This window comes from Dendrobates tinctorius, unplaced genomic scaffold (assembly GCF_039654945.1).
Source record: "Dendrobates tinctorius isolate UK_male_01 unplaced genomic scaffold, ASM3965494v1 ptg000073l, whole genome shotgun sequence".
NCBI classification, from domain to species: Eukaryota; Metazoa; Chordata; class Amphibia; order Anura; family Dendrobatidae; genus Dendrobates; species Dendrobates tinctorius.
The window spans coordinates 11,333,626-11,360,828 of NW_027361741.1; the positions used below are offsets into that span (position 1 = coordinate 11,333,626).

General features: G+C 41.1%; 1 protein-coding gene across 2 annotated transcripts in view; it reads left to right on the plus strand.

The window, feature by feature from the left end:
- Nucleotides 1-27,203, plus strand: part of SGSM1 (small G protein signaling modulator 1) — a 444,365-nt gene that overhangs the window by 97,692 nt on the left and 319,470 nt on the right. For both annotated transcript variants that reach the window (XM_073582650.1, XM_073582649.1), the window contains exon 3: nucleotides 18,851-18,926. In XM_073582650.1, coding sequence (XP_073438751.1) covers nucleotides 18,851-18,926 — 76 coding nt within the window. The remainder of the gene's footprint in view (nucleotides 1-18,850; nucleotides 18,927-27,203) is intronic.

Consider the following 27,203-nt stretch of genomic DNA (forward strand, 5'->3'; position numbering starts at 1 on the left):
AGGGACGCCATGTCCATCCTGGGTTCTCTGACAGCGTGCATTCAGGCGGTATTCTGGGCACAAGCTCACACGCGAGTCCTCCAGTCATATGTCCTGAGAAATATCAAAAACAACCTGTCAAAAAGGGTTCTACTTCCAGGACATGTAAAATCGATCCTCTGGTGGTGGCAGAGCTACAGAAACCTGAGGCGAGGAGTAAGCTGGGATCAGCTTCCTCTAAGAATACTATGCACCGATGCCAGCCTGAGGGGCTGGGGGGCTGTGGTAGAAGATTCATACTTCCAGGGGCAGTGGCCCCAGAACGTAAGGGCCGGATCTTCAAACCTAAGGGAGCTGACGGCGGTGGTAGAGTCACTGAAGGCCGCAGCAGCCCTTGTCAAGATCCATCATGTTTGGATATACTCCGACAACGTGACCACGGTGGCATACCTCAGGCATCAAGGGGGCACAAGGTACGCCAGCCTAAAGAAAGTAGCAGCAAGGATCTTCCTCCGGGCAGAGAAGCACCTGTTATCCATTTCCGCGGTACACCTGAAGGGGTCGGAAAACATCCAGGCAGACTTCCTGAGCAGGAAGGACGTCCATCCAGGAGAATGGTGTCTGAACCAAGAGGTGTTCCAGGGTCTAGCCTCAAGATGGGGGGATCCAGAAGTTGACCTGTTCGCGAATGCACAAAATACTAAGGCTGCGACCTACTTCTCCCACAGTCCCACGTACGGAGCCATGGGGACGGATGCATTTGCCCATCCATGGGTCTTCAGACTGGCCTACGCCTTTCCACCAATCCCGATGCTGGCAAAAACCCTACAAAAGATCAAGGCAGACGGAGTCAAGACGATCCTGGTGGCTCCAATGAGGCCAACATTTTGAAGGCCAAAGGGTTATCGGATGAGGTAATTCGAACCCTTCAAAAGAGTAGAAAGCAGATAACGAATGCAATTTACGGCAAAATATGGAAAAGATTTTCCTCCTGGTGCCTCCCGCGGGTCCCTGACCCCGCCCATCCAAATATTGCCCAAATACTAGACTTCCTGCAGAAAGGGTTAGATCTAGGGCTTACTCCGAGTACGTTAAAGGTACAGGTGTCTGCTCTAAGTGCCTTTTTTGACCAAGACCTAGCCAAACACCGCTGGGTCAAGCGGTTCATGATAGCAGCAGGCAGGATTCGCCCTTCGCTCCCTAGCCGGGTTCCCCCTGGGATCTTAATTTAGTGCTTAATAGCCTAACACAGGCCCTGTTTGAGCTCCTGTCAGAAGTTCCATTAAAAATGCTCACATTCAAAACAGTGTTTCTTTTGGCGATCACATCGGCTAGACGGGGGGGGAGCTACAGACCCTTTCAGTACAGGAACCTTATCTCCTACTCAATTCAGACAGTATAGTACTACGCCTAGACCCCTCCTTTATGCCCAAGGTGGTGTCAGACTTTCATAGAAGCCAGGATATCGTGTTGCCCTCATTTTGCCCAAATCCTTCTAACCCGAAGGAAGTGAAATTTCATACCCTGGATGTCCGCAGGGTAGTTCTCCGTTACCTCGAAGCAACCATGGATTGGAGAATTGATCAGAACCTGTTCCTTCAGTATTCAGGAAGAAATAAAGAGAAGAAGGCGGCAAAGAACATGATAGCGGGCTGGATCAAGCAGTACATCTCTCTGGCATATTCTGCAAGACATCTCTCTCCTCCAGAGTTGTTAAAGGCCCACTCCACTCGATCAGTTGGCACGTCCTGGGCAACAAAGGGGAAATACATCTTCGGAGCAGATATGCAGAGCAGCCACCTGGTCCTCTGTGCACACCTTTACTAGACATTATAGACTGGATTTCAATAGGGATCTGATGTTCGGCAGACGCGTCTTGCAAGCCGTAGTCCCTCCCTAAAAAATTAACGTTGGCATGACTCCAAGGTGGCTGTCGTGGAAGGTGACTAGAGAAAATAAAATTATACTTACCGGTAATTCGGTTTCTAGGAACCTTCCACGACAGCACTAATTTCCCTCCCTATACGATATATTTACCTGATGATTCCTGCTCTACTGGCGGTAACTATTCATGCTAGTATGTTCAGAAAAAACACTGAGGTAGCAGGAAGGGGAGGGTTATTTAACCTCTTTGTGTTCCTGTCCCCTATTAGGGCGGGGAGACAACCTCCAAGGTGGCTGTCGTGGAAGGTTCCTAGAAACCGAATTACCAGTAAGTCTAATTCTATTTTTCTTCTTGTAATTTGTAAGATAAAAAAGACATACAGCTCTGGCAAAAATTAAGAGACCACTGCAAAATTTTCAGTTTGTCTGATTTTTCCCTTTATGGGTATGAGCACAAGTTGCGGATTTGCTTTCGTAAAAATCTGCGCAGATTCTTCCTCTCGGCAGAAAACGCAGAGGGAAATCCGCGTGGATTTGATGCTTATTTTTCATATGGATTTGTATGCGGATTTGTAAGCTAAATAAAGATATATTATTTAACAAAAAAAAAATAATTGTGATGTCATTTCCTTGTCCAACCTCTTTTACATTCTCCATTGAAGACCATAATATCATTACATACCATGTTCAAATATAATGTTTACTCACACAAAACAAATATAAGTGAATATACCGTATATACTCTAGTATAAGCTAAGATTTTCAACCCTTTTTTAGGCTGAAAGTGCCCCCTCTCGGCTTATACTCGAGTCATTGTCCCAGGGGGTAGGCGGGGGAGGGGGAGCACAGGAGTCGGCGGCTGTCAGATCATACTCACCCCCATCCTGGAGTGGTCTCTGCACTTCCCTGCTTCTCAGATGGTCCCTGGCGCCGCAGCTCTTCCTGTGTGTGGTACCGCTCTTTAAAGTAATGAATATGTACGTGACTCCACTCCATAGGCGTTGAGCGCATATTCATTACTTTAATGATCGGTACCATGTGATCGCTGAACACTGGAAGGAGCTGCCGGCGCCGGAGACCATCGGAGAAGCAAGAATTGCAGAGACCGCGCCAGGAGGCGCTGAGTGTGACGGGGAGGACGGGGGGAGCCATGGAATATTCACCTGTCCCCGTTCCACGGCCGCGCGCCGCTCTGTCTTCCGGATCCTCTGGCTGTGATGTTCAGATCAGAGGGCATGATGACGTGGTTAGTGCGTGCCCTCTGCCTGAACAGTCACTGCAGAGACCCGGAAGACAGAGCGGCAGTGGAACGAGGACAGGTGAATATCGCAGGTGCTGGGGCCCTGAGCCAACGCGACACTGGCACGTGGCCCCCATAGCGCACCGGTGTCCTCGCCTGCTCAGGACACTGGCACCTGTCCCCCTGCGAGAGGTCAGTATGTAATTTTTTTAATCGCAGCAGCAGCATATGGGGCATATATATCTATGGGACATCAACCTTTATGGAGCAGCATATGGAGCATCTTATGGGGCCATCAACCTTTATTGAGCAGAATATGGGGCATATATATCTATGGAGCATCTTATGGGGCCGTCTACCTTTATGGAGCAGCATATGAGGCATATTCTATGGAGCATCTTATGGGGCCTCAACCTTTATGGAGCAGCATATGGGGCATATATATCTATGGAGCATTGTTGTGAATTCGCTTTCTGGCCTCTCTCCGGTTATTGCTGAAGGTAGAGGAGCTGGTCAGATCGACAGAGAGGTTGCGAGTTCTCTTTCTGGGCTCCCTCTGGTGGTTTCTGGAGGTAATGGAGCTGATCTGATTGACAGAGGCTTGCCACCTGATAATGATGACGACAATTGGAGATCTGGGGTTTGAGATTGGGATTTAAGACGGCCTACTCCCTCTATCCCTGCTGCAAAAAATAAAGAGAGGGGGAGCGCACTAAGGCGGTAAATGAGGGACACCAGCATGTTTAGCAAAGGTAATCCACTCACCTGATGTGGTTGTGAAGGGTCACAACCACCTAAGGAAGTTTTGGCTGCTGCAGATCCTGGGATGCAGATAAAACAGTAGAGAAGAAAAAGCCGGAGTTCGTCCGTGCTAGACCACAAGGAACCAACCGAAGATGCAAGCAAACCTTTATTCACACTCAAGCCAACGCGTTTCATGGCCTCTTGGCCACTTCATCAGGACAGCAATGTTACAGTCAGTTAACAATAAACCATTACATACATTACACGGATGACATCTGAATGATGTCAGTTCCTGTGGGACCGCCCACATTGAACTGAAACCCCTAAAAGTTATCTTCCTGATGAAAAATATTATAAAACTGTAGATAAAAACATTTATGTAATATAAGATGCTAAAGCTGATATCAGGGCAGCAATATTAGTCAGTTAACAAGAAACCATTATTACATTACACAGATGACATCTCAATGATGTCAGTTCCTGTGGGAACACCCACGTTGAACTGAAAACCCTGAAAGTTATCATCCTGATGAAAAAATATTATAAAACTGTAGATAAAAACTTTTATCTAATCTAAAATGCTGAAACTGATATTTAAGGCTGGTTTCACATTCGCGCTTTTTAAGCGCACGCACGGCCGGGGGTAGCTCCGCCCCCGAGCCGGCTCTCTGCCCGGCGTGCCCGCCCCTTCCTTTTAGCGCCGCCTCCTAGCGCACAGCGGCGCCTGCGATCGGCGCACCCTATCTTTAGCATAGGGTGCGCAGATCGTGCGCAGGCCGTGCGCTAGTTGCGCTTTGACCTGCGCTGCGCACTTTTGACGGTGCGCCGTGCGCGCCAAAATCAAACTTTTCGGATTTTGGCGCGCACGGCGCACCGTCAAAAGTGCGCAGCGCAGGTCAAAGCGCAACTAGCGCACGGCCTGCGCACGATCTGCGCACCCTATGCTAAAGATAGGGTGCGCCGATCGCAGGCGCCGCTGTGCGCTAGGAGGCGGCGCTACAAGGAAGGGGCGGGCACGCCGGGCAGAGAGCCGGCTCGGGGGCGGAGCTACCCCCGGCCGTGCGTGCGCTTAAAAAGCGCGAATGTGAAACCAGCCTTACATATATAAAAATATAAAATTATGTAAATCGATGTGCAATTCTGCAAAAATGATTGGAGCTTAGAACCCATATTTCAGCGGCTAAACAATGGATTAAGAACATAATTACCAATTCTAGCTGCTTTTAGCTTCTGCAGTCATCATCTAAGGTAACTTTAAAGCTTCAGCACCATGATTACATCATCTAGGTAAAAGAACATTGGTGGGGTTTGAACTCATATAAGAGAGCCCACACTCCAATCTACACTGACACCGCTAACCCGCGGCTCCACTAGAACTTCATCTGATTTGACACCACCAAAAAAGTGATATCTATTAGAACACCCATATGACGAAGAAAAGTTTTATTACCAGTTGGACCGGCACAGGGAGTAAAAGGATCAACGGCGAAAAGGATAAAGAGAAGGGAAAAAAGGTAAAGATAACAACGGAAGAGATCAGTTGAAAGAAGAGGGCACCCACCTAGAAAAGGAGGAGAACCAAAAAAAAATTTTAAAAAAAATTTTAACTGTGAAATTGAAAGAAAATGATGACGAACTAAACACACACAGCGCTAAGGGGAGCTGCACGGAAATTACAACCTTTACTACAAAAAGATGCCAGATTACAATCCATTGTTCCAGACCCCCCACTACTGTGCTTTAGGCAGCCCCCAAATCTAAGAAGCCTCATTGTCAGAAGCTCCCTGTCCTCTCCAACAGCTGCAGGAACCTTTCCTTGTAACCAGAAAAAATGTAAAACCTGTCCATTTATAATGACCACGGACCCGATAAAGACCCCCAATTCACATCAGGACTACAAGATCCCAGATACTTTCAGCTGCATTACATCTAGTGTGGTGTACTAAATTATTTGTACTAAATGTCCAACTGGGGGTCTGTGTGGGGTAGACAGGGCAAAAGCTTAGAACAAGGATGAATACTCATCGTCACACAATAAGAGAACAAAGAATGGATCTACCTGTGGCAAAATATTTTTGTATGCCTGATCACAACAACACCATGGATATGAAATTATTGGTATTGAAAAGTAACTTCACATCTCAGAGAGACCGGAGGGTCTGGGAGTATAAATTTACGACAACCTTTACACTCTCAGTGCTGTAATGAATGTGTCGCATGGATTTGTCTTTTTACATCAATTAAGGAATTTGCTCCTAAGACCTTGTGGGGGCATCACAACACATTAGGAGACCCCAATCAGAGGACAATAAAACATCCAGACTCCTTATCTATGAACTGGTCCAATATTTATGTTTCTCCCTATCCCATAATGATAATTCTGCTTCACGTCACTTGTCTTATCTATTGCATTTTTTCTGTGCTGTGTTGTGCATATGTATGTGATTCTTCAGATGTTGTACTAGTAAATGCCTGATGAAGAGACCTGAGTAGTCTCGAAAGCTTGCAATGTGTTACCATCTTTTCAGTTAGCCATTAAAAGGTATCAACCACTGATGTTTTATAATAGTAATGTAATGAATGTCTGTACAATGGATGCAAGATATTTTATAACCTAATTGCTACCCATTGTATATTCTGTATTCTATTACGGTAATTGTTTTTAACACTAATGATTAAGACTAATAATAGTTCTTTCACAAGAAATCACAAATCTCGTTTGTAATGAAAAATAGCAGTTTTAGTTTGAATGCGGCTGAGAAGACACCTGTGCTATAGACCTCTTCTAGATAATTTTGTTTATACAATGTAAAGCCTTGATGTGCATAAATAATTGTTACATGAAACAGACCTAAAAACAGAACATTGCCGTCAGAAACAGGTCACATGGTTTATCTAGCTCTTTTTCTACTATTTTTTTCATAGAATTTCTATGTATAAGTATTAAATAAATTCATATTCTCTCAAATACATATTTTTTTGCAATTCACTCTGCAAATTTAGCAAACTGGCGGGCATTTGTGGTTGGCATTTTGCTGAACCAAAGATGGCTGGCAAAAGGTTAATAATAATAATAATTTCATTTTACATGTGCCTCACGGCCTGTCATCTGGTTCTCTACTTCTATCATGTACATTCTCTACATCGGGACTCCTGGCGCTATGCATTATGACTTTACAGTAGGCGCCCCCCAAGGCCAATTCAGCATTTTTGTGATTTTCCAAAATCGGGGAAAAATTATACAGTTTTACAGCAATTTTTGAACAATTTTAGCAAAAAAAATGCAGTGCAACCCCTTCATGTGAACCTTTCAATGAAAACGGTGATCAAGTAAAAAAAAAAATGTGATCCGGTTAAAAAATAATTTCTCCTCTGACATTAATATACAGTAGTTACAGAAAGTATTCAGATCCCTTTTAAATTTTTCACTTTCTTTTTTAATAAATTTGCAAAAATTTCTACGTTTGTTTTTTTTTTTTTTTCAGTCAAGAATAGGGTGCATAGTGTACATTAATGAGAAAAAAATGAACTCTTTTTTGAATTTACCAAATGGCTGTAATGAAACCTTGAGTGAAAAATGTGAAGGGGTCTGAATACCAATTGTAAGTAAGGAGAGAGAAATGATGTCCCTGAGAACCACTTGGTACCTTTGTACTGGATCCATGATTCCCCGGCCAAGATCTGCCTACCTGCACTGTCAACAGCAGGTATTTTTTTCATTGGCTGATCATTTTCGATTACTATGATCGGGTCTATCGCAGTAATCAAAAGCCCTCAATAGTAGTAAATATGACAGCACTTGGGCTGTGCCTCTCTTTTCTGTTCTTGTAGTTGTTTTGGGAGAAAACAGAGATACACTTCTTCCAAGTGCTGTCCTGTTAGAGAAAATAAACAAAACAAATTTACAACTCTGTTTCTGTAAATCCTTCTGCAATCTCCTTACCCCCTCCCCCTTTGTCATCCCCCTTGTCAGGTTAAATTTTTTTAAAATTTTTATTCCATTCTTTGCAGTTAGGATTAGGCTTACTAGGGTTAGGTTTGTTAGTTAGGCCGGGGTCACACTGGCGAGGAATACGGCCGAGTGAGAGGCGCTAAAAGCACGCATTACACACGGACCAATGATTCTCTATGGGGTCCCTCGCACCAGCCGTATATTTCTCATCCGTATTCTACGCTCCGTGCCAATCGCAGCATGCTGCGATTGTCAGCGTACTACGATCGTAGTACGCCAATGCAAGTCTATGGGTGCGCTAAAAATACGGATTACACACGGACCACACATGTGACTTGCGAGAAATGCGCACCCGGTGTCTTTTAGCAAAGCCGGCAATTCAGTGCGCTATACAGTAAACTCACACTGACAGTTTTAATAAAGAAACGAATGAATAGATATATACACATAGAATACATATACATACATATATATATATATGTATATATATGTATATATATATGCATTCTATGTGTCTATATCTATTCTTTGGTTTCTGTTATAAACCCTGTCATAGGGCTCCATTATATGTCCATTTTGCAAGCCTGCGAGAAAATCTCGCTATACGGATGGCATACGGATTACATACGGATGCTTACATGCGCAAAATACGCGACCACACCTTGATTACGGATGACATACGGAGCACTATTTAAGGGTCTGTCATCCGTATTACGCATGTAAAATACTGACCGTATTTTGCGTCGGTAAGTGTGACCCCGGCCTTAGGCTTACATAGTTTTTTCAAAAGTAAAAAAATGAAAAATTTTTAGAAAGGTCTGTTACTGTTAGATTATGTTTAGTAATTTTGTTAGGCAGGCATATACAATATAAAAATGGCCCACAGAATGTTCACCGCAGAGCAGGCGTTCACCTCTGAATCATAGCAGTTTTCAGGCAGTGACGATAACTCTTCCTCCACAGGATCCTACAGCCCGGTTGTAGTGGAGTCGGTTGTCACTGCTGAAACGTCAGAGGCAGGACTAAGTTCCGCAGTTCCCCTTTCACTGTGGTATCCCGTCTTGTGTTGCTTAATTTTTTTCAGTTTTGAGTTAATGATATGCTTGTGCTTCGGGGCGGGCCTGTGGGGGGGGGGGGAACTTCATGTGGTGCTCTGATTAGCCATTCACCTAGTAAGATGGCGTCTCCAGCATCTGCTCAATAGCAGCTATCGGATCACCTCTATACACAACAATAGCTGCTACTGCGCAGGCGCAGCAGGTGCCATTTTCAAATGCTTTTATCAGGATAACCTCAACCACATTCATTATTAACAAAGTGCACTTGCGATTATGCTGCAGCTCAGGTGTCACGACTTGCCTGCAGAAGGTTTTTTTTTCCAGTATGTATCTATATTCATTATTTTAACTAGGGGGCAGGTCACTGAGGGATTAGTGACTTGTCAGCAGCCTGCATTCTGAATACCTAAGGCCTTTATCACATTTCCGTTTTTTGATGTCAGTCAAAATCCGCCAGTTTCTGGAAAAAAACCAAAAAACTGATCCACCCCTTTTTTGGCAGATATTTTTTTCCCCCATAGACTTGCATTAGTGGTGGATGTTGACTGACTGTCGTCCGTTGGATCCGTTTTTTGAGGGATCCGTGAAAATTTTAGCAGTTCCCGGGCAGACCAGCCGGACCCTGTAATGTTTTTTTTCGGTTGACTGTCCGCAATTTTTTAGTGCTCATGCCCGGACGCTTTGGTCCGGGAAACATTTTAACCCTGAAATACCATCCTGGAAGCGGTAAAATCTCTCTCTCGCCGCGGTCGCTTAAAATTTCGGCACTTTGCATCTTCCGCGGATCCGTACTGAAAAGTGGTCCGCTGACATCCGTACATCACTAAACGGAGGCGGATCCTTTGTTTTTTTTTTTTTACCTTTGGCGGATTTCAGTTGACCGCCGACAACGGAAATGTGAAACAGGCCTAAGCAGAGTACCACATGTAGACCCCCCCTACAGACCGCCTCGAAGCACGAGAATATCATTAACTCAAAGCTGAAAATAAAACCACAAGACTGATTTCATCAACCAAGGTATCATCTTAATCAGTATAACGGTGCTTTCCTCACACTGTAGGTTACTGTGCTGATTCCGGCTGACAGGGTTCTCTTTAACCCCCCTCTGACATCGGACGTAATGATCTGTCCATGTGACCTGGGCCAATTTGAACATGGATGGATCATTACGTCATCGCGATCGGCCACGCTCACGGCAAAAAAAGCAAATGTTTTATCATCATACTGCCGAACAAAAAGTGGAATAACACGCAATCAAAAAGATGGTTATAATTAATCATGGTACCGCTGAAAACGTCATCTTGTCCTGCAAAAAAAGCGAGCCGCCATACAGCTCCATCAGTGAAAAAATAAAAAAGTTATAGCTCGCAGAATAAACTGATGCAAAAATATTTTTTCTATAAAATAGTTTTTGTTATATAAAAGCGCCAAAACATAAAAAAATAAATGAGGTATCGCTGTAATCGTACTGACCCAAAGAATAAAACCACCTTATCAATTTTACCACACACGGAACGGTATAAAACCCCTCCCAAAAATAAATTCATGATTTGCTGGTTTTTGCTCATTCTTTCTCCCAAAAATCGGAATAGAAAGCGACCAAAAAATGTCACGTGCTCTTAAACTTGCACCAATAAAAACATCATCTCGTCCCACAAAAAACAAGACCTCACATGACTCTGTGGGCCAAAATACGGAAAAATTATAGCTCTCAAAATGTGGTTATGCAAAAGCTATTTTTTTTACAATAAAAAGCGTCTTTTAGCGTGTGACAGCAGCCAAACATAAAAACCCGCTGTAAGACCTCTTTCACACGTCCTAATATTTCTAGTACCGGAAATGTCAGTGTCTGTGTGTAATACTTGCGGCACACGTGTGACGTGTGTGCTGCATCAGTACCACAAGGACGGGTACCAGGGAAGACGCGTTACAGTAAGCGATGTTCCCTGGCGGCAGATGCTGAACACGGCTCTCATCATTCTCCCTTGCTCTGCCGACGATCGGAGACTGGCTGGGAACGGAGCCCAGTGACCGAAGGTAACATCTATGATGCCACCCCTGGTCACTGACGCTGCGTTCCCAGGAGCTCATTCACCAGTGGTTGTCAGCCGAGACAGTCTCATCTTGGTACCATACAGGTTGAAAACTAATTATCCCCCAGACATGGATTACTGACTGGGACAGAACGACGGACAGGTATGATATATTATTGTTTTTTATTTTATTTTTATTACAATAGATCGAGGGCTTCGCTGGGATTAGGTGTCATTGAAAGTATGGTTTAATTGAGATTAATAAAGGAGTCATTTTTTCAAATAAAGGACTTTAGGCTGAGTGCAGACGGTCTTTTTGGCCCTGCGGATTTTTCCGTGCAGAATGGAAGAAATCCACAGGTCAAATGACCTGCATTTTTCCTGCGGATTTCTTCCATTTTTCATGCGGTTTTTGTGCGGTTTTCCATTGCGGTTTTCCCCCTGCGGATTTGGTGACAGGGGAGATGGAAAACCGCACAAAAGAAGTAACATGCTGCAGATTTTGTACTGCGCAAAAATCTGCAGCGTCTGCACAGCGGGTTTTTTTCCATTGATTTTAATGCTACTGTACATCACAATGCGGATATGCAACGTTTCTGCGCGGTAAAATCCGCTGCGGATCCGCTGCAAATCTGCATCGTGTGCACACAGCCTTATTCTGGCTGTGTCTTTATTTACATTACAACTATAGGATTAGTAATGGATGGGTGTCTTATAGACGCCTCTCCATTGCTAAGCCATGGACTTGATGTTACCTGACAATACAAAGGTGATATCAACCCCACAAATATTACACCACTTGCCACCACTACAGGGCAAGTAGTAAGAGTCGGGCAAAGCACCAGAATTGGTGCATCTAATAGATGTGCCTTTTCTGGGCAGCTGCGGGCTGCTATTTTTAGGCTGGGGGTTCAATATCCATGGCCCCTTACCAGCCTGAGAATGCCAGCCCCCAGCTGTGAGCTTTAGCAAGGCTGGTTGTAAAAAATAGGGAGGACCCCATGGCATTTTTTTTTAAATGATTTATTTAAATGATTTAAAAAACAGCGTGGGAACCCCTCTATTCATGATAATCAGCCTTACTGTAGCTGACAGCTGAGGGTTGCAGGCCCCAGCTGTGAGTTTTGACTGGCTGGTTATCAAAAATAGGGGGAACTCACTCCGTTGTTTTTTTTTTTAATTACTTTAAATTACCGTATTTATTTACAGTGCAGGAGCGGCAGATGAATAATCCCTTTTGCCGCTCCTGCTGTCACTGTTGTTCGCAGCAGCAGGGGTAGGCTGAAAATGTAGCACTGCACAGCCACATATGGGGTGGAAACAAAGATTGAATCCCTAGCAAATAATGCTTATAGTAATCTAAATAATTATATAGCCCAAAAGGACAAGGAAATTAAGCATAAAAGTTGGACTATGTAATAAAGGGCTGTTCTACGCTATAACGGAGATAACATATAAAAAGGGGCGTAAAATGAACAAAAGTATAATACTTTATTAGAAATGGAAGAATCACAAGATTGATATTCCAGCTCCATAAAATTTCTTGCTATATTCTGAATATTTTAAAGAGGAGGTGACATGCGTAGACGTTTGCTAACCAGAGAAGCGTTCTGGATCTACAATCTGAATACAAGGTATCCTAAAGGTTTAAACAAAAGAAATGAGCTAATGTTTCATTATTAATTTTCATGCTTTATTTATATGTTGTCTATATATGTGCATGTTTTATTTGTAGGTTTAACAGCACCTTATCTGTTGTATCTTGTGCAATAAGTTCCGATTTAGGACCTTAAATGAAATAAGTCACCTGATACATTCCTGCTGTTCTGTTGGTCACTGCTACGTTTATATATCCTACTCTGTTAACCTAAGGTCAGCTATGATAAAGATCCACCTGTGATCAAAACGCGTTGCATTATTACTAGCACTTCTGTGCGCATTTCTTTATTATGGAGGATTTTTTCTGCCTTTTCACTATGTTTTAAAATATTCAGAATAAAGCAAGAAATTTTATTTCTTTTGATTCTTCTATTGTCTCTATGTTTTATCTGAGCGGAGTTCTGAGCACCTGTGGCAGATGGTGAGCTGGCTTGGGCTCTAGCCCATTGTTATTACTTTTATTAGAAATGGTTAAAAAGACAAACCGTAAATTAAAAATGCCAATATGGTGCATGGTGATGAGTCAAAGATGATGGGTGTTACTACCAGATGGCAGGCAAGAGCATTATATAATCCCAATACTGATGAACAACAGTCTAAATGAATAACGCAACTAAGCACCAACAATAGTAAAAATTGTATTCAGAGGAAAGAAAAAACATTTAGTGTATTAGCCATATTCTTGTATCTCTACAAATTATGGCTACAGTGCCTGCAATTCACACTGGATAAATTGCTGGAACATAGGTGTGGAAACCATTAAATACTACATTGACATAATGAGTGTAATAAAAATACCTTACCTAAACCATGCGATGATGCCACTTCCCCAAAGCCACATATTGGGTATTGCCACGTTCAGTAGAAATTGTGGGACAAGTTTTCAGGATCCTGTCAGCACCGGCGTGCAGCCTCATGTGAAAAGGGACTCACCCGCACTGTAGGGGGGCCCGGGGTCAGGTACAGCCGGAAAGTACAGATACACAGGACCTGTGGAGGCTGAGTTTAGCAAGCAGTCACAGGACCTAGGGTCCTGTGCTGCAAGGTGGCGGGGCTTAGCGCACTGCTTTTAGAGATGGCAGGACACTATACAGAAATACTCAGAGTCAGGCAAAACGGAGGTCATACACAGAGATATCAGTAAAGCACCAGGGATGAGACAGAACGGATAGTCAGGGCCAAGCAGAAGTCAAAACCAAACAGACATAGAAGGTACCAAGCAGAATCCAAATCAATATCCAGAGAACAGACCGAGTCGTACACCGATAATCAAGCAACCAGAACACAGCACAAACACACTCAGGGGTCACCACACAATGCCAAGGGCGAAAGTATAACTGACGGGTGATGGGAGCTTCCTGAGGCTATAAGAAGCTTTCCCAGAACCAATGAGAGGCCACCATAATAGGTCCCAGGTGTGCAGGTAAGAGTCTGCACTGAGATCAAAACATTAACCCCAGAAGTGCCGGTCACCCAGCACTGGTATCATGACACAAGTTTTGTTGACATTTTTACCCACTTCTTGTGTGAAAATATAAAATCTTTGGCTAAAACAAAATTTTGGTGGTAAAAATGTAGTTATTTTGTCCTCACTGCCCAGTGATATAAAATTCTGTTTCACACCCATGATGTCAATATGATCACTGCACCCCTAGATGAATTCATTGAGGTGTAGTTTGTAAAATGGGGTCACTTATGGGGTGTTCTGCTTTTTTGGTACCTCATGGGCTCTCCCAGTGAGTCATGGCACCTGCAAACCATAACAGTAAAATCTGGCTCTCCTTCCCTTCTGAGCTCTGCCATGCACCCAAACAGTGGTTTACCCCCACTTATGGTGTATCAGCATACTCAGGACAAATTGCTCAACATCTCTTGGGATCCAATTTCTCCTGTTACCCTTGGGAAAATAAAATAAAAATGGATCTGAAGTCATTTTTTGTGTGAAAAAAACTTAGATGTTCATTTTTTTAAAACATTCCAAAAATTCCTGTGAAGCACCTGAATGGTTAATAAACTTCTTGAATGTGTTTTTGAGCACTTTGAGGAGTGCAGTTTTTAGAATGGTGTCACTTTTGGATATTTTCTATCATATAGACCCCTCAAAGTGATCAAAGTGACTTCAAATATGAAGTGGTCCCTAAAAAACAATGGTGTTGTAAAAAGGAGAAATCGCTGTTTAACTTTTAACCCTTATAACTTCCTAAAAAAAAACATTGGTTCCAAAATTGTGCTAATGTAAAGTAAACATGTGAGAAATGTTACTTATTAAGTATTTTATATGCAGGATATTGGCGATAAATTCAGAGGATTGGATAGCCCAATTGTTATCCTAGTAGTATATACCCACTAACTTTTGCAGATTTTAATTTTACAATTCCTTAATACTTTAACCCCTTAATGTCTATGGACATGCACAGTCCGTCATGGTAGGAGGTAACTTTCAGCACCATGACGCACTCTGCACGTCCTGCCTTTGAACTGTTACTGCGTGTAAACACACGGTTTCAGTTCAGTGCCGACAGCTGTCTATGACAGCTGAGAGGCACAGGAAGGGGGGCAGGGACCCTTGCACTCGGTCCCTGCGCCCACAGATCAGCAAGAGAAGCTGAAATTTGAGCTTCTCCTTGCCTGATCAGTGTAGGAGCCCAGCTCTGCAGTGGCTGAGCCTCCTGCACTGACAGCTATGAGCGGAGCCCCCACCGCCCCTGGCTGTTAACCCCCTCACTGCTGCGATCGAGCGTGATCGCAGCGTTCAGAGAGGGAGGCAGAGGGTAGGGGGCTCCCTCTGTCTCGGGTCGGCGTCCCTGCGATGTAATCGCGGGGCCCGACCTGTGCCATGATGACCTGGAGGTGTCATGACAACCTCCGGGTCATTTACCTACGGAGAGCTGGTGAGATCATGCTCACAGCATGGTGTCAGCAGCTCTCAGCATTGGTATAATGCACTACAATGCTGAAGCATTGTAATGTATTATACCTAAAGTGAAAGTGAAAGTCCCATAAAGGGACAAGGTTAAAAATTTTTTAAAAAAAATGTAAAAAAAAAAATTAAATATAAAAATTCCCTAAAAAATCCCCTAAAAATTACACATTTATGTAAAAAAAAAAAAGGAAAAAAAACACGTTTGGTATCACCACGTCCGTAAAAATCCCATCAATAAAAGTATCACCCAGGTTAACCCGTTCAGTGAATGCTGTAAAAAACAAAACAAAAAACAAAGTAGCAAATTATACTTTTTCCAAGCAGTATCATCATACCGCTTGGAAAAAGTGCAATAACACGCGGTCAAAAAGACGAATCTAAATAAACATGGTACCGCTGAAAACGTCATCTTGTCCCACAAAAAAGCCGCCATACGACGTCATCAGCAAAAAAATACAAAAGTTATAGCTCGCAGAATAAAGTGATGCAAAAATATTTTCTATAAAAGTTTTTATTGTGTAAAAAACACCAAAACATAAAAAAACGATATAAATGAGGTATCGCTGTGATCGTAGTGACCCGAAGAATAAAGCTGCCATACTAATTTTACCACATGCGGAACGGAGGAGAAAATAAAAGCATTCCTAAACTGCTGGTTTTTGTTCATTCAAAAATGAACAGAAAAATAAGAATAGAAAGCGATCAAAAAACGTTATGTGCCCGAAAATGGTACCAATAAAAATGTCAGCTCTTCCCGCAAAAATCAAGCCTGCACATGACTCTGTCGGCCGAAATATGGAAAAATTATAGCTCATTGAAGATCATTTTTGTGGAAAAAATATGATTTTTTTAATTTTACGGCTCTACGTTATAACCTTCTGTGAAGTCCTTGGGGGTTCAAAGTGCTCACCACACATCTAGATAAGTTCCTTGGGGGGTCTAGTTTCCAAAATGGGATCACTTGTGGGGGGTTTCCACTGTTTAGGCACATCAGGGGCTCTCCAAACGCGACATGGCGTCCGCTTAAGATTCCAGCCAATTTGACATTCAAAATCTCAAACGATGCTCCTTCCCTTCTGAGCACTGCTGTGCGTCTAAAGATTGGTCTTCCTCCACACATGGGGTATCGGTGTACTCAGGAGAAATTGCACAACAAATATTGTGGTTCATTTTCTCCTGATACCCTTAACAAAATAAAAAAAAATTGTGTCCAAATAAAAATTTTGGGGAAAAAAAGTTAAATGTTCATTTTTTCCTTCCACATTGCTTCAATTCTTGTGAAGTACCTAAAAGGTTAATAAACTTCTTGAATGTGGTTTTGAGCACCTTGAGGGGTGCAGTTTTTAGAATGGTGTCACTTTTGGGTATTTTCTGTTATATTGACCCCCCAAACTCACTTCAAATGGGAGGTGGTCCCTAAAAAAAAATGGTTTTGTAAATTTTGTTGGAAAAATGAGAAATCGCTGGTCAACTTCTAACCCTTATAACTTCCTAAGAAAAAAAAAATTTTGGTTCCAAGATTGTGCTGATGTAAAGTAGACATGTGGAAAATGTTATTTATTAACTATTTTTTGTGACATATCTCTCTGATTTAAGGGCATAAAAATTAAAAGTTTGAAAATTGCAAAATTTTTAAATAATTTTGCCATATTTCCATAAATAAACGCAAGTCATATCAAAGAAATTTTACCACTAACATGAAGTACAATATATCACGAGAAAACACTCTCCGAATTAGCGGGATACGTTGAAGCATTCTAGACTTATAACCACATAAAGTGACAGTGGTCCAATTTCAAAATTAAGGCCTGGTCTTTAACCTACAAAATGGCTTGGTCGTTAAGAGGATAATTAAAAGTTATGTTTTGTGTTAACCTTTAGTTAGGGTTTAGCTGACTTCTAGCAAATTGAGGCTATTTAAATATGGGGATAAACCATACACTATACCAGTTAAGTAAGCAAATCATGTACCAGTGCATAAGAAAACCTAATGTGTTGATATATATCACAGTAGCTGTGAAAGTGTGCAGTCTCCACCTGCCCAAAGCACGTTTCACCCTTTCTTCATCAGGGAGCTTCTGTGTGAGATTTACATTCAGTGGTTAATATTTTTCTGCATTCCTTTTTATCACGTTATTAATGCTTTTTTTGTCTCTTTTTGGTATGTATTTTTTAAGTTAGACTGCTTTGATTTTGATGCTTCCTGTTTCTCTTTCATAAAAGTTTATTGATATAGTCAAGTGTGAATTACATGAGTTTTTAGTGCGTTTAAGCAGAAACTCATTTTATTTTTGCTTCAGTTGTTTCAAAAGTCGAGTGTGAAGCATTTTCAAACAAAGATTCCTTTTGGAACTGTCATGTTGCTTCTTTTTCCGTGTGGAGAAAAGAGCACATGTGCATTATTGGCTTGTATTCCTTTTGAAATGAATAAGAAGCCTATTCAAAGAATATTTTAAGTTCTTCATGTGTGGATTTTTAATCAGAAGTTAGTAATTTAGGTTCAGATGGCTGTGTTAAATTGGGGCTCTTCATGGGGCAAATATTTTCTGAAAGTTAATTTTTCTTTAGAAGGGAGTCGCTGTCAGACTGATGCGATGCTACACTTTTAGGGCATGGACATATGGTTTGGATGACAATCATTCCTCCTGACTCCCTATACACACGTCCTCTTGAGATGGCCTAGCATCTTTGTGCTCTAAATGTGTGGAATGCACTTTAGCATACATCTTTGGGAGTTTATCCTCAGTGAGAACAAATAAGGGATAACCTTCTGATTTCTGGCAATCCGCTTGGACCCCCAGCTATCCTGAAATCTTGTCTTCAGTAGAGTATCGGTTTGCGCGATCAATCTCTGCTCCATTCATTTTGTGAGGGACTGACTGAAAAAGCAGAGTGCTTTACTCGGCAATACCGTAGACACTTCACCTCTCTGCTCAATTCAGGACGAGTTTCGCTGTGGGTTTTAGTGATCATATCCTCAGCAAGATATACCTCATCCTATAAATAGTGGATTTTTTTGGGGGGTGACGATAACCCTCTAATTGCTAGACATAAGGAAAAATTACAAATATTACTGAAAAGAGAGAAGAGTGAGGTTCTTGTGGTACATCGGGTCTATCTACCGCCTTGTATTTGAAAAATTCCTTGGTCATAAACTAGAGAAATGATTACCTCAGTTTAGCAATCTGTACCAGTGCGAGCCCATGTGCTGAATGTTTAGGAATCGATTGAAAAGATATGGTTACGGCATGCTGAATATTTATAAGAAAATATTGTGATTCTGCTACGTGTCACCATTGCTGCACAGATGCATTGTCCAACAGTACCAAAATATTTATTTTCCTATCTATTTTCAATTTTTTTCCTTGTCATTTGTAGGTTAAGCAAATTATGGAAGAAGCCGTTACAAGGAAATTTGTGCATGAAGACAGCAGTCACATCATCTCTTTCTGTGGTAAGGTGTCAATCCTGTGCTGCATAAAACACATTTTTAGATGCTCCAAACACTAATTATGTAGATTTGTAATTCAGCTATTGACCTGTGTAACTGCCTCGCTCACATTTTGGATTTGTGGTGCATTTTTTTTTGCGGTAAAAACACTTTTTTTTTTACTTGATTTTAGAAAATCGCTGCAAACAGTGAGCTTTTTTGGTTGCAACTGAGCAAATGATACACATCTACACAACCTAAAACTTCATTCAGGCACTAGTAGTGTTTTTCGTGTAAAAAAACAAAAAAAAACAAAGAAAACTTGATTTTCTTCAATGTTTCGGATCCATTTTTCTGCAGTGTTTGGTTCCTGAATTTTCTATTCTGAAGAAAAAAGTGCTGTTGGTGTATTTCATGGACACATAGACTTGTATGGGTAATTTTTAATCTCAGACTCGTGTCAAAAATGGACATGTCTCAATGTTTTGGAGGATTTTTTGTGGACACACGGTTCACAAAAAAACACAAATATTCTAACAGATCTACCGTATATGTTATAATTGGTGATGGGCGAACCCCTGGATCTTCGGGTTCGGCCGAAAAGTAAAAAAAAGTTTTGGTTCGGGTACCAGAGAAGTACCCAAAACCTGGACCCCATTCACTTGTATGGGGAGCATGAACATCCACTGTTTGCCACGCTGTCAATTGTATGTCAGCACGGTAAACTCATTATTGCCAGGCAGAGAGCCGCGGCTCCCACTGTCAGTTGACAGCGTGAGTCCACATCTGTGTCCGGAGGTAAAAAGTGGCTTTGGCTGATGGGACTACTAGTCCCATCAGCCTACGCCTGCTGCCACTAATAACAGCGAGAGTAGGTGGCGGCTGATGGAGTGTAGGTGTTTGGTACGGACCCCGAACTTTACTATTAGGGTTCACCCTTCTCTAGTAATAATGGATGCATGTTTTATCCTTGAAAAACGCGGATAGAACATATATGTGAAAATGAATGTTTGAATTAGGTCTGAGTGTGTGTTTTTTTTTTTTTTTTTTAAATTCGTATTGAAGATTTCTCATTGCTCATTAATAATGTCTGTCAAAGTTAACCTTTCCCTTAACATACCATGGGTTTAACATCTTAAACCAAAACATTAGACACCAATGTTAGGCACAAAATATCATATACTTTAATCATGAGAGAATACTCAACATCACCTGGGGACTGATGTGAGTCAAAGGAGAATAAAAATAAGGCATTCATACCTTATCAAAATTTTGAGGACAGTTTATTTTTATATATCACCCACTCATGGGCAGCTACAGAATTTACCATATTTGCCATATTGACACAGTGTGAAATTCACTGGGGTCTTCTACTCATCAATCTCATGGCGATAACCTTGCTAGCCAAAAACAAGGATTCCCTAAGAAGAGTGTGAGGCCAGGTCTCCTCATCAAGGTGGTTTCCTAATAAACGTACCTTAGGGCAGAATGGCAGAATGGGTACAAGGGGTCTGTATGCACTCTGAGGATAGCTATGACCGCCTTCCAAAAGTCTGCAATAGGAGTGCAATACCACATCAAGTGTATAAAATCTGCTGCCTCTTCCCCACACTTGTGGCAATCTTCAGTGGTAGATCTAACCATTTTACAGTGGGTACAGAAAGTATTCAGAACCATTTTAAATTTTTCACCTTGTTTCATTGTAGCCATTTGGTAAATTCAAAAAAGTTCATTTTTTTTCCTCATTAAAATACACTCTGCATCCATCTTGACTGAAAAAAACAGAAATGTAGAAATTTTTGCAAATTTATTAAAAATAAAAACTGAAATATCACATGGTCATAAGTATTCAGACCCTTTGCACAGTATTGAGTATAAGCAGCCTTTTGAGCTAGTACAGCCATGATCCTTCTTGGGAATGATGCAGCAAGTTTTTTACACCTGGATTTGGGGATCCTCTGCCATTCTTCCTTGCAGATCCTCTCCAGTTCCATCAGGTTGGTTGGTGGACAGCCATTTTCAGGTCTCTCCAGAGATGCTCAATTGGGTTTAGGTCAGGGCTCTGGCTGGGCTAGTCTAGAATGGTCACAGAGTTGTTCTGAAGCCACTCCTTTGTTATTTTAGCTGTGTGCTTAGGGTCATTCTCTTGTTGGAAGGTGAACCTTCGGCCAAGTCTGAGGTCCAGAGCAGTCTGGAAGAGGTTTTCATCCAGGATATCTCTGTACTTGGCCGCATTCATGTTTCCTTCAGTTGCAACCAGTTCTGTCCCTGCAGCTGAAAAACACCCCCATAGCATGATGCTGCTACCACCATGTTTCTCTGTTGGGATTGTATTGGGCAGATGATGAGCAGTGCCTGGTTTTCTCCACACATACCGCTTAGAATTATCACCAAAAAGTTCTATCTTCGTCTCATCAGACCAGAGACTCAGACCAGATTGTATATAACCTGCTAGGTGTCAGGTAGCATTAATGGACTATATACATTTGGACTAGGTTGCTATTGTTGATTAAACACATTGTGGGGCGGTCAAGGCGTTGCTCCAGTCCTCTGTTAGCAAAATGTTTCTAGGGAGAGTATGACAAGTGATCAGTTTAAGGGTTTAAGCACCAAATTTTGAAGCACTTTTACCAATGTAGCAGGCAATTGCATCCTCTATTATTCCAATGCAGAGCTATGCAAAAACAAGGAAAAATTAGTTTCACTATAATGTATATGAAAAGAAAGTCAGCACTCACCCTTCTTTCACAAGAGACTTCAGTCCTTTTTAATTTTCATTATTGGACACCTATCAAAAAAGTGCCAAAGTGTCTAGCATCGTGGTGACAGGTGCAGAAATTTCGTATGAAGAGACATGACTGACAATGACCGTTTTGCGCTGGTTTGCTCTTCTACTGGTCCATGTTAAAAATTGACCTTTTTAAATGCTCAGGAAGCCTTTGCAGTTGTTTTTTTGTTAATTATAATTCACTTGAGATAATGACTTTTGGGTTTTCATTGGCTGTAAGCCATAATCATCAACATTAACAGAAATAAACACTTGAAATAGTTCACTCTGTTTGTGATGACTCTATATAATATGAGTTTCACTTCTTGTATTGAGCTGAAATAAATGAACTTTTTGATGATATTCTAATTTTGTAAGAAGCACCTGTATGGCATACCATAATTACAATATTTGTTTTTTCTTAAACATCTTTAAGGATCCGACTACTTTCAGGGTATGAGCCGCCTTCAGAGTTGTTAATCTTTCTATTAAAATGTCGTTATTTTGGACTAAATATCATGTTTGCTATTGAATTTAATTGAAACATTTGAATAATATGTCGTCTTCAACCTGTTTCACTGTATATAGATGACTGCAGAATAAGCCTCAATCCCCATGTTTGGCCCCTTTAAAAACCCTTATACTCACTTCCTGTGTCGGCACTTATATTCCCGGGCCTCACGTGTCATAAAAAACCTCACTATTAGCGCTGAAATCTCTGTACCCACCTTTGGACAAATCAAACATCAAGAGAAAGTCACAGAGATTTTCCTTCATCCCCTTTGTCCTTTCCTTGTTTCTTACCTTTTGAAATGTAACCCCTCCTCTCTCATTTGTCTTTTTCTTTTTTTCTTTTATATAAAAATTAAATTGTACATATTATTGAGAGTTCAAAACCCTGGACATGTACCTGAATTTTGTTTTTGAATTTAATTCTTGCAAAATTTGAGTGAAACTCATTTGGAAAATGATTTTTGTTCAAAGTACGTGTATATAAAAGGAACATGTCAGATTTGTGATGTCCAAACTGCACTGTGGACAGTATGAATCATTGCTTGGCTGCACGATTGTAGAAAGTTATATTATTTTCTAAAATGCACGTGTGTTTCAGAGAAAAGATAGTTTGAAGATCTGTCTGGAGGACCAAAGCCGGATATGAGACTAATGTGGCTCTGCTCGGAACATTTCTCCCAGTGCCGTTGGAGTGGACTGAATGGTCTCTCCCTGACATTACATAAGGATAGGCCAAGATAGGCCTGTCAATTTGCAGATGCAGCTCTACACAAATCCGGCCAGGGGTAGCATCATACTAGTATCTCAAAAGTATATTTTCTCTGAAAAAACAGAGTGTTCCAGAGAATGCTATACCTGCTGAAATCACACAGTCAGGCTGCAATTCATTCTGCCAAGAAGATGGGGCAGAAGTAATTGTCTGACAGGTTCCTTTTAAAGGGAGTCTGTCAGCCGGTTTTACTATGTAGTCTGAGGACAAAATGACATAGCTGTTAAAACACTGGATTCAACGATGCATCACTTATCAAGCTTTGTGTTTACTTACAGTGGAGGTTTTATCACTAGGACATTATCATTGCTTAGACTAGCTGACACACACTTGCTAGTCCAACTCCGCCCTCTCCTTTGATAAGCAGCTCACTGTCAATAGACAATTTAAATACAGAACCTGATGTGGGCAGGGTCAGCTTTCTAAGCTCTGCTTCATACTGCATCTAAAACCTCTGATTGTGTCAGAACTGCTGCACCCAGTAGTAAATTATGCGATCTTTAGTTTCCGGGTAGCTTTGCCTTTATCATCCTGCTCTTAGATGAGGTACCAAAAACCTGGTGACAGGTTTAAGTAAAAAAAAATTACCCTAAACATGTTTATACTGTTATCCTGACATTGTTACTGTATATGAAGAGAATAAATGCAGTCCTGGCTGAAAGTGTTGGCACCCTTGTTACAGAAAATGAAGTATTTCCACCACAAAATTATTGCAATTACACATTTTGCTATACACCTGTTTTGTTTATTTCCGTTGTGTGCAACTCAAAAAAACTGAGAAAAAAGGCAAATTGGACATAAATTCACCCACAACCCCGAAAATGGGGTTGGCAATATTGTTTGCAGCTTTCCAAAATTGTGGGTAAACAACTTTGTTTTAAGCATGTGATTCTCGTTCATACTCACCTGTGGCAAGTAACAGGTGTGAGCAATATGAAAATCACAATTGAAACTAGATAAAAAGGGGAGAAGTTGACTCAGTCTTTCCATTGTGTGACTGTATGTGCCACACTATGCATGGAGAACAGAAACAGGAGAAGAGAATTGTCTGAGGAATTGAGAGCCAAAATTGCTGAACAACATCAACTTCAAGGTTACAAGTTCATCTCCAGTGATCTTAATGATGTTCCTTTGTTCATGGTGCGCAACATAGTCCGAAAGTTAACAACCCATGGCACTGTAGCTAATCTTCCTGGACGTGGACAGCAGAGAAGAGTTGCAAGGCAGGATAGTCCAGATGGTGGATAATCAGTCCCATTCTTGTTCCAAAGAAATTCAAGCTGTCCTGCAGGCCAAGAGTGCAGCAGTATCAGCATGAACTATCCGTTGATATTTGAATAAAGTGAAATGCTATGACAGGAGACCCAGGAGGACCCCCAGTGCTGACACTGAGACATAAAAAAAGCTACACTGCAGTTTGCCAAAATGTACCTTAGTAAGCCAAAATCCTTCTGGGAAAGCAATAATTGCAATAATGTTTTGGGAGAAATGCTTCATTTTCAAGGGTGCCAACACTTTTGGCCGTGACTGTATATGTTGTGACAGCATCAGATACTGTACCAATAAAATTATTTCAAGTGAAATTCTTATTCATTGTGTTCATGTAATTGTAATGATATTTACCCATTATATAAATCCGGCTTTGTCAGTGCTCATTATAATTCTTTCACTGCCAGTGCACAAGGACAATTGTGATAATCATCTACTGTATGCAATCAAATATCATTCAGTAGACAGATCTTTGTAATTGTGACATTATTTCCTTTTCATTTTTTTTTATCTACTGAAAACAAAATGTTTCTGTAGCAGTATTAAGCTACAATTTATACGGTAGCACATCTTTGGCATACTACAAGATGGACTCTCCATTTTCTTATAACTAATACAGCAGACATGTACATTCTTTGGTAATGATAGACTTTATTAAATTGGCTTAATATCAACTGATGGGAAACCATTGCTTTGTTCTTGTTAACGACACATTAATAAAATTGTAGTTGGTCAACATTGTCAACATTGTCAATTATTGTTTCAGAAAATGACACAACCTCTAAGTGAAAAATCATAGTAGTCAAATATCAAAAAATAAATATGCAATTTTAGTATTTATCAATGCAGTAAGAGTTATCAACTGCCTAATTATGCAAGATAAAAGTGGGTCTGTTTTGAACACTAGTACCATAGATCAGTTTAATATCTACTATTACATTGATTTTATAATAAATAAAAATTAATTTATTGTACATCTTTTATGAGCCTGTATACCATTCTGCTAACCTTTCTCAGAAGAGCCAAGATAAGCCAAAGATAAAGCAGTATGATGCTCTGCTGTTGACATATGAACAGAGGAGGCTCCAGCTGTTTTCAGAACTGCCATAGAAGTGAATACAGAGATATACCCATATATCCAGTTGCAGTGGTGTGGCACCAATCAGACCCCCATTCTGGACATAGATTCAAGTTTTAGAAGAGGAACTTGAATCTATTAGATATTTATTACATATACTGTGAATATGCCTTGTATATCTGTGATAATTCCTTCAATTGGAACTGCAATGAACAGAAGAGTGTATTCAGTACACTGAATGTGACTGGTCGCTCATACAAGAACTGTGTGGCCTCCACAAGTGTGTTCCGTATGTGCTGGAATGGTATGTAGATCTTAGTTCTTCTTTAGAATCAGTGTATCATCTTTGATGGAGCATGCTACTTAAAGGAGTTGTCCGGGCTTTTCACATAATCTCAGTACTTATCTGGGCTGCAGAATTATGACAATAAGTAATTGACTTTCTGTCACTAGTTTGCACGGTTTTCTAGATATTCTGAACAGAACGTCCAAGGGGGGTGTGTTATGGCATTGAAATGAGAACTAGTCGTAACTTCCTACTCTACTCCAAACATGCCCTCTATAGCAACATCCCCACCCTCCATAGCTACAGGCCCTCCCCGTCCACATGAAGCAGCCCTCATCACACAGTAACAAATCCTCTGCCTCTAGCAGCCTCAGTGCAGAGAGCAGCTGCTCCTCCCCCAGACACACGCTGAACAGTGTTCTATGGAAAGTGAAACTAGTGAGGAGGGAAAATCGTCCTGTATTCTGGGACAGGCTGCTCCCATCAGTATTTGTGTCATTAGAGATGCAGTGCTCACACATACACTGCACCAAATCTGCTGCTGTGTGAAGACATCAGTGACACAGCTGTCACCTAACCTCTGCCTTCTTACTCTGTCCAAATCTACACACCTAAGTTTAGACAGGAGCTACAGACAACAGGAAGTGTCAGATTTAATGTGAAAACTGGAATATTTAAAAAAAAATGTTTTAAACATAGTCTTATGGAAACAACAGGTACTAAAGGCTTCTGACAGAACTCTAATTTAAAAAGAATGTTTTTAGACCATACATCTCATTTACAGTTTGTGGCATTAGCTAATCCTGCATCATTGGAAATAATCATTAACGTATTTTTTTCTGATGGTTTCTAATAGAAACTGTTCCCATTTTGTTTTTTTTCTCTGAGTATTTCAGAAAACAAAGAATTTGGGAAGAATAGGTTTGACTTTTCTAACTCCATTAAAATTAGCCTAGCGCTGAAAGCTGAAACTGAGCCAATGAAATCAATTTCATGCCTTCTGAAGCATAAATACAACCCTGCAGAGTTTTTGATGTCAATTACAGTTATCAACACGGACTAATTAATGATAAACCTGGCAGACAGATGCAAAATGCATGTGAAAACTCAGATAGATGGTCAATTCAAATTTTGAGGCATGATAAAGTATTTCTTGCAAAAGTAAGTAACTCTTATGATTTATCTTTGTTTTAAAAAAAAAAAAAAGTCTCAAAGGGTTTCACATACCTGTCTTGGACCTATTCCCCTCAAAATTGAGGCGCAACAAATTTATTATTGTGTGTGGTGGGTTTTACATGTTGTTAAAGATTTTTCCAGAAACCGCTCAAGAATGGGATTCTATCTGTGTTGAGTGTTGCAGCTCATTCTTATTCAAGTGAAATTGCATTTATAGTTTGGTATTGCAACTCATGAGTGGGGCTATTTCTGAAGAAAAAAAATCCAAAAACATTTTTTCCAACCCCTTTACCATCTTTCTCTTGGCATGATCTATTTGGCTGTTAACCCCTTTACTCCAAGCCTGTCTTCACTTTTCTGACCAGGCCAATTTCTTTAAATTCTGACCAGTGTCATTTTAAGTGGTAATAACGCTAAATTCTTCAACCTAACCCAGTGATTGA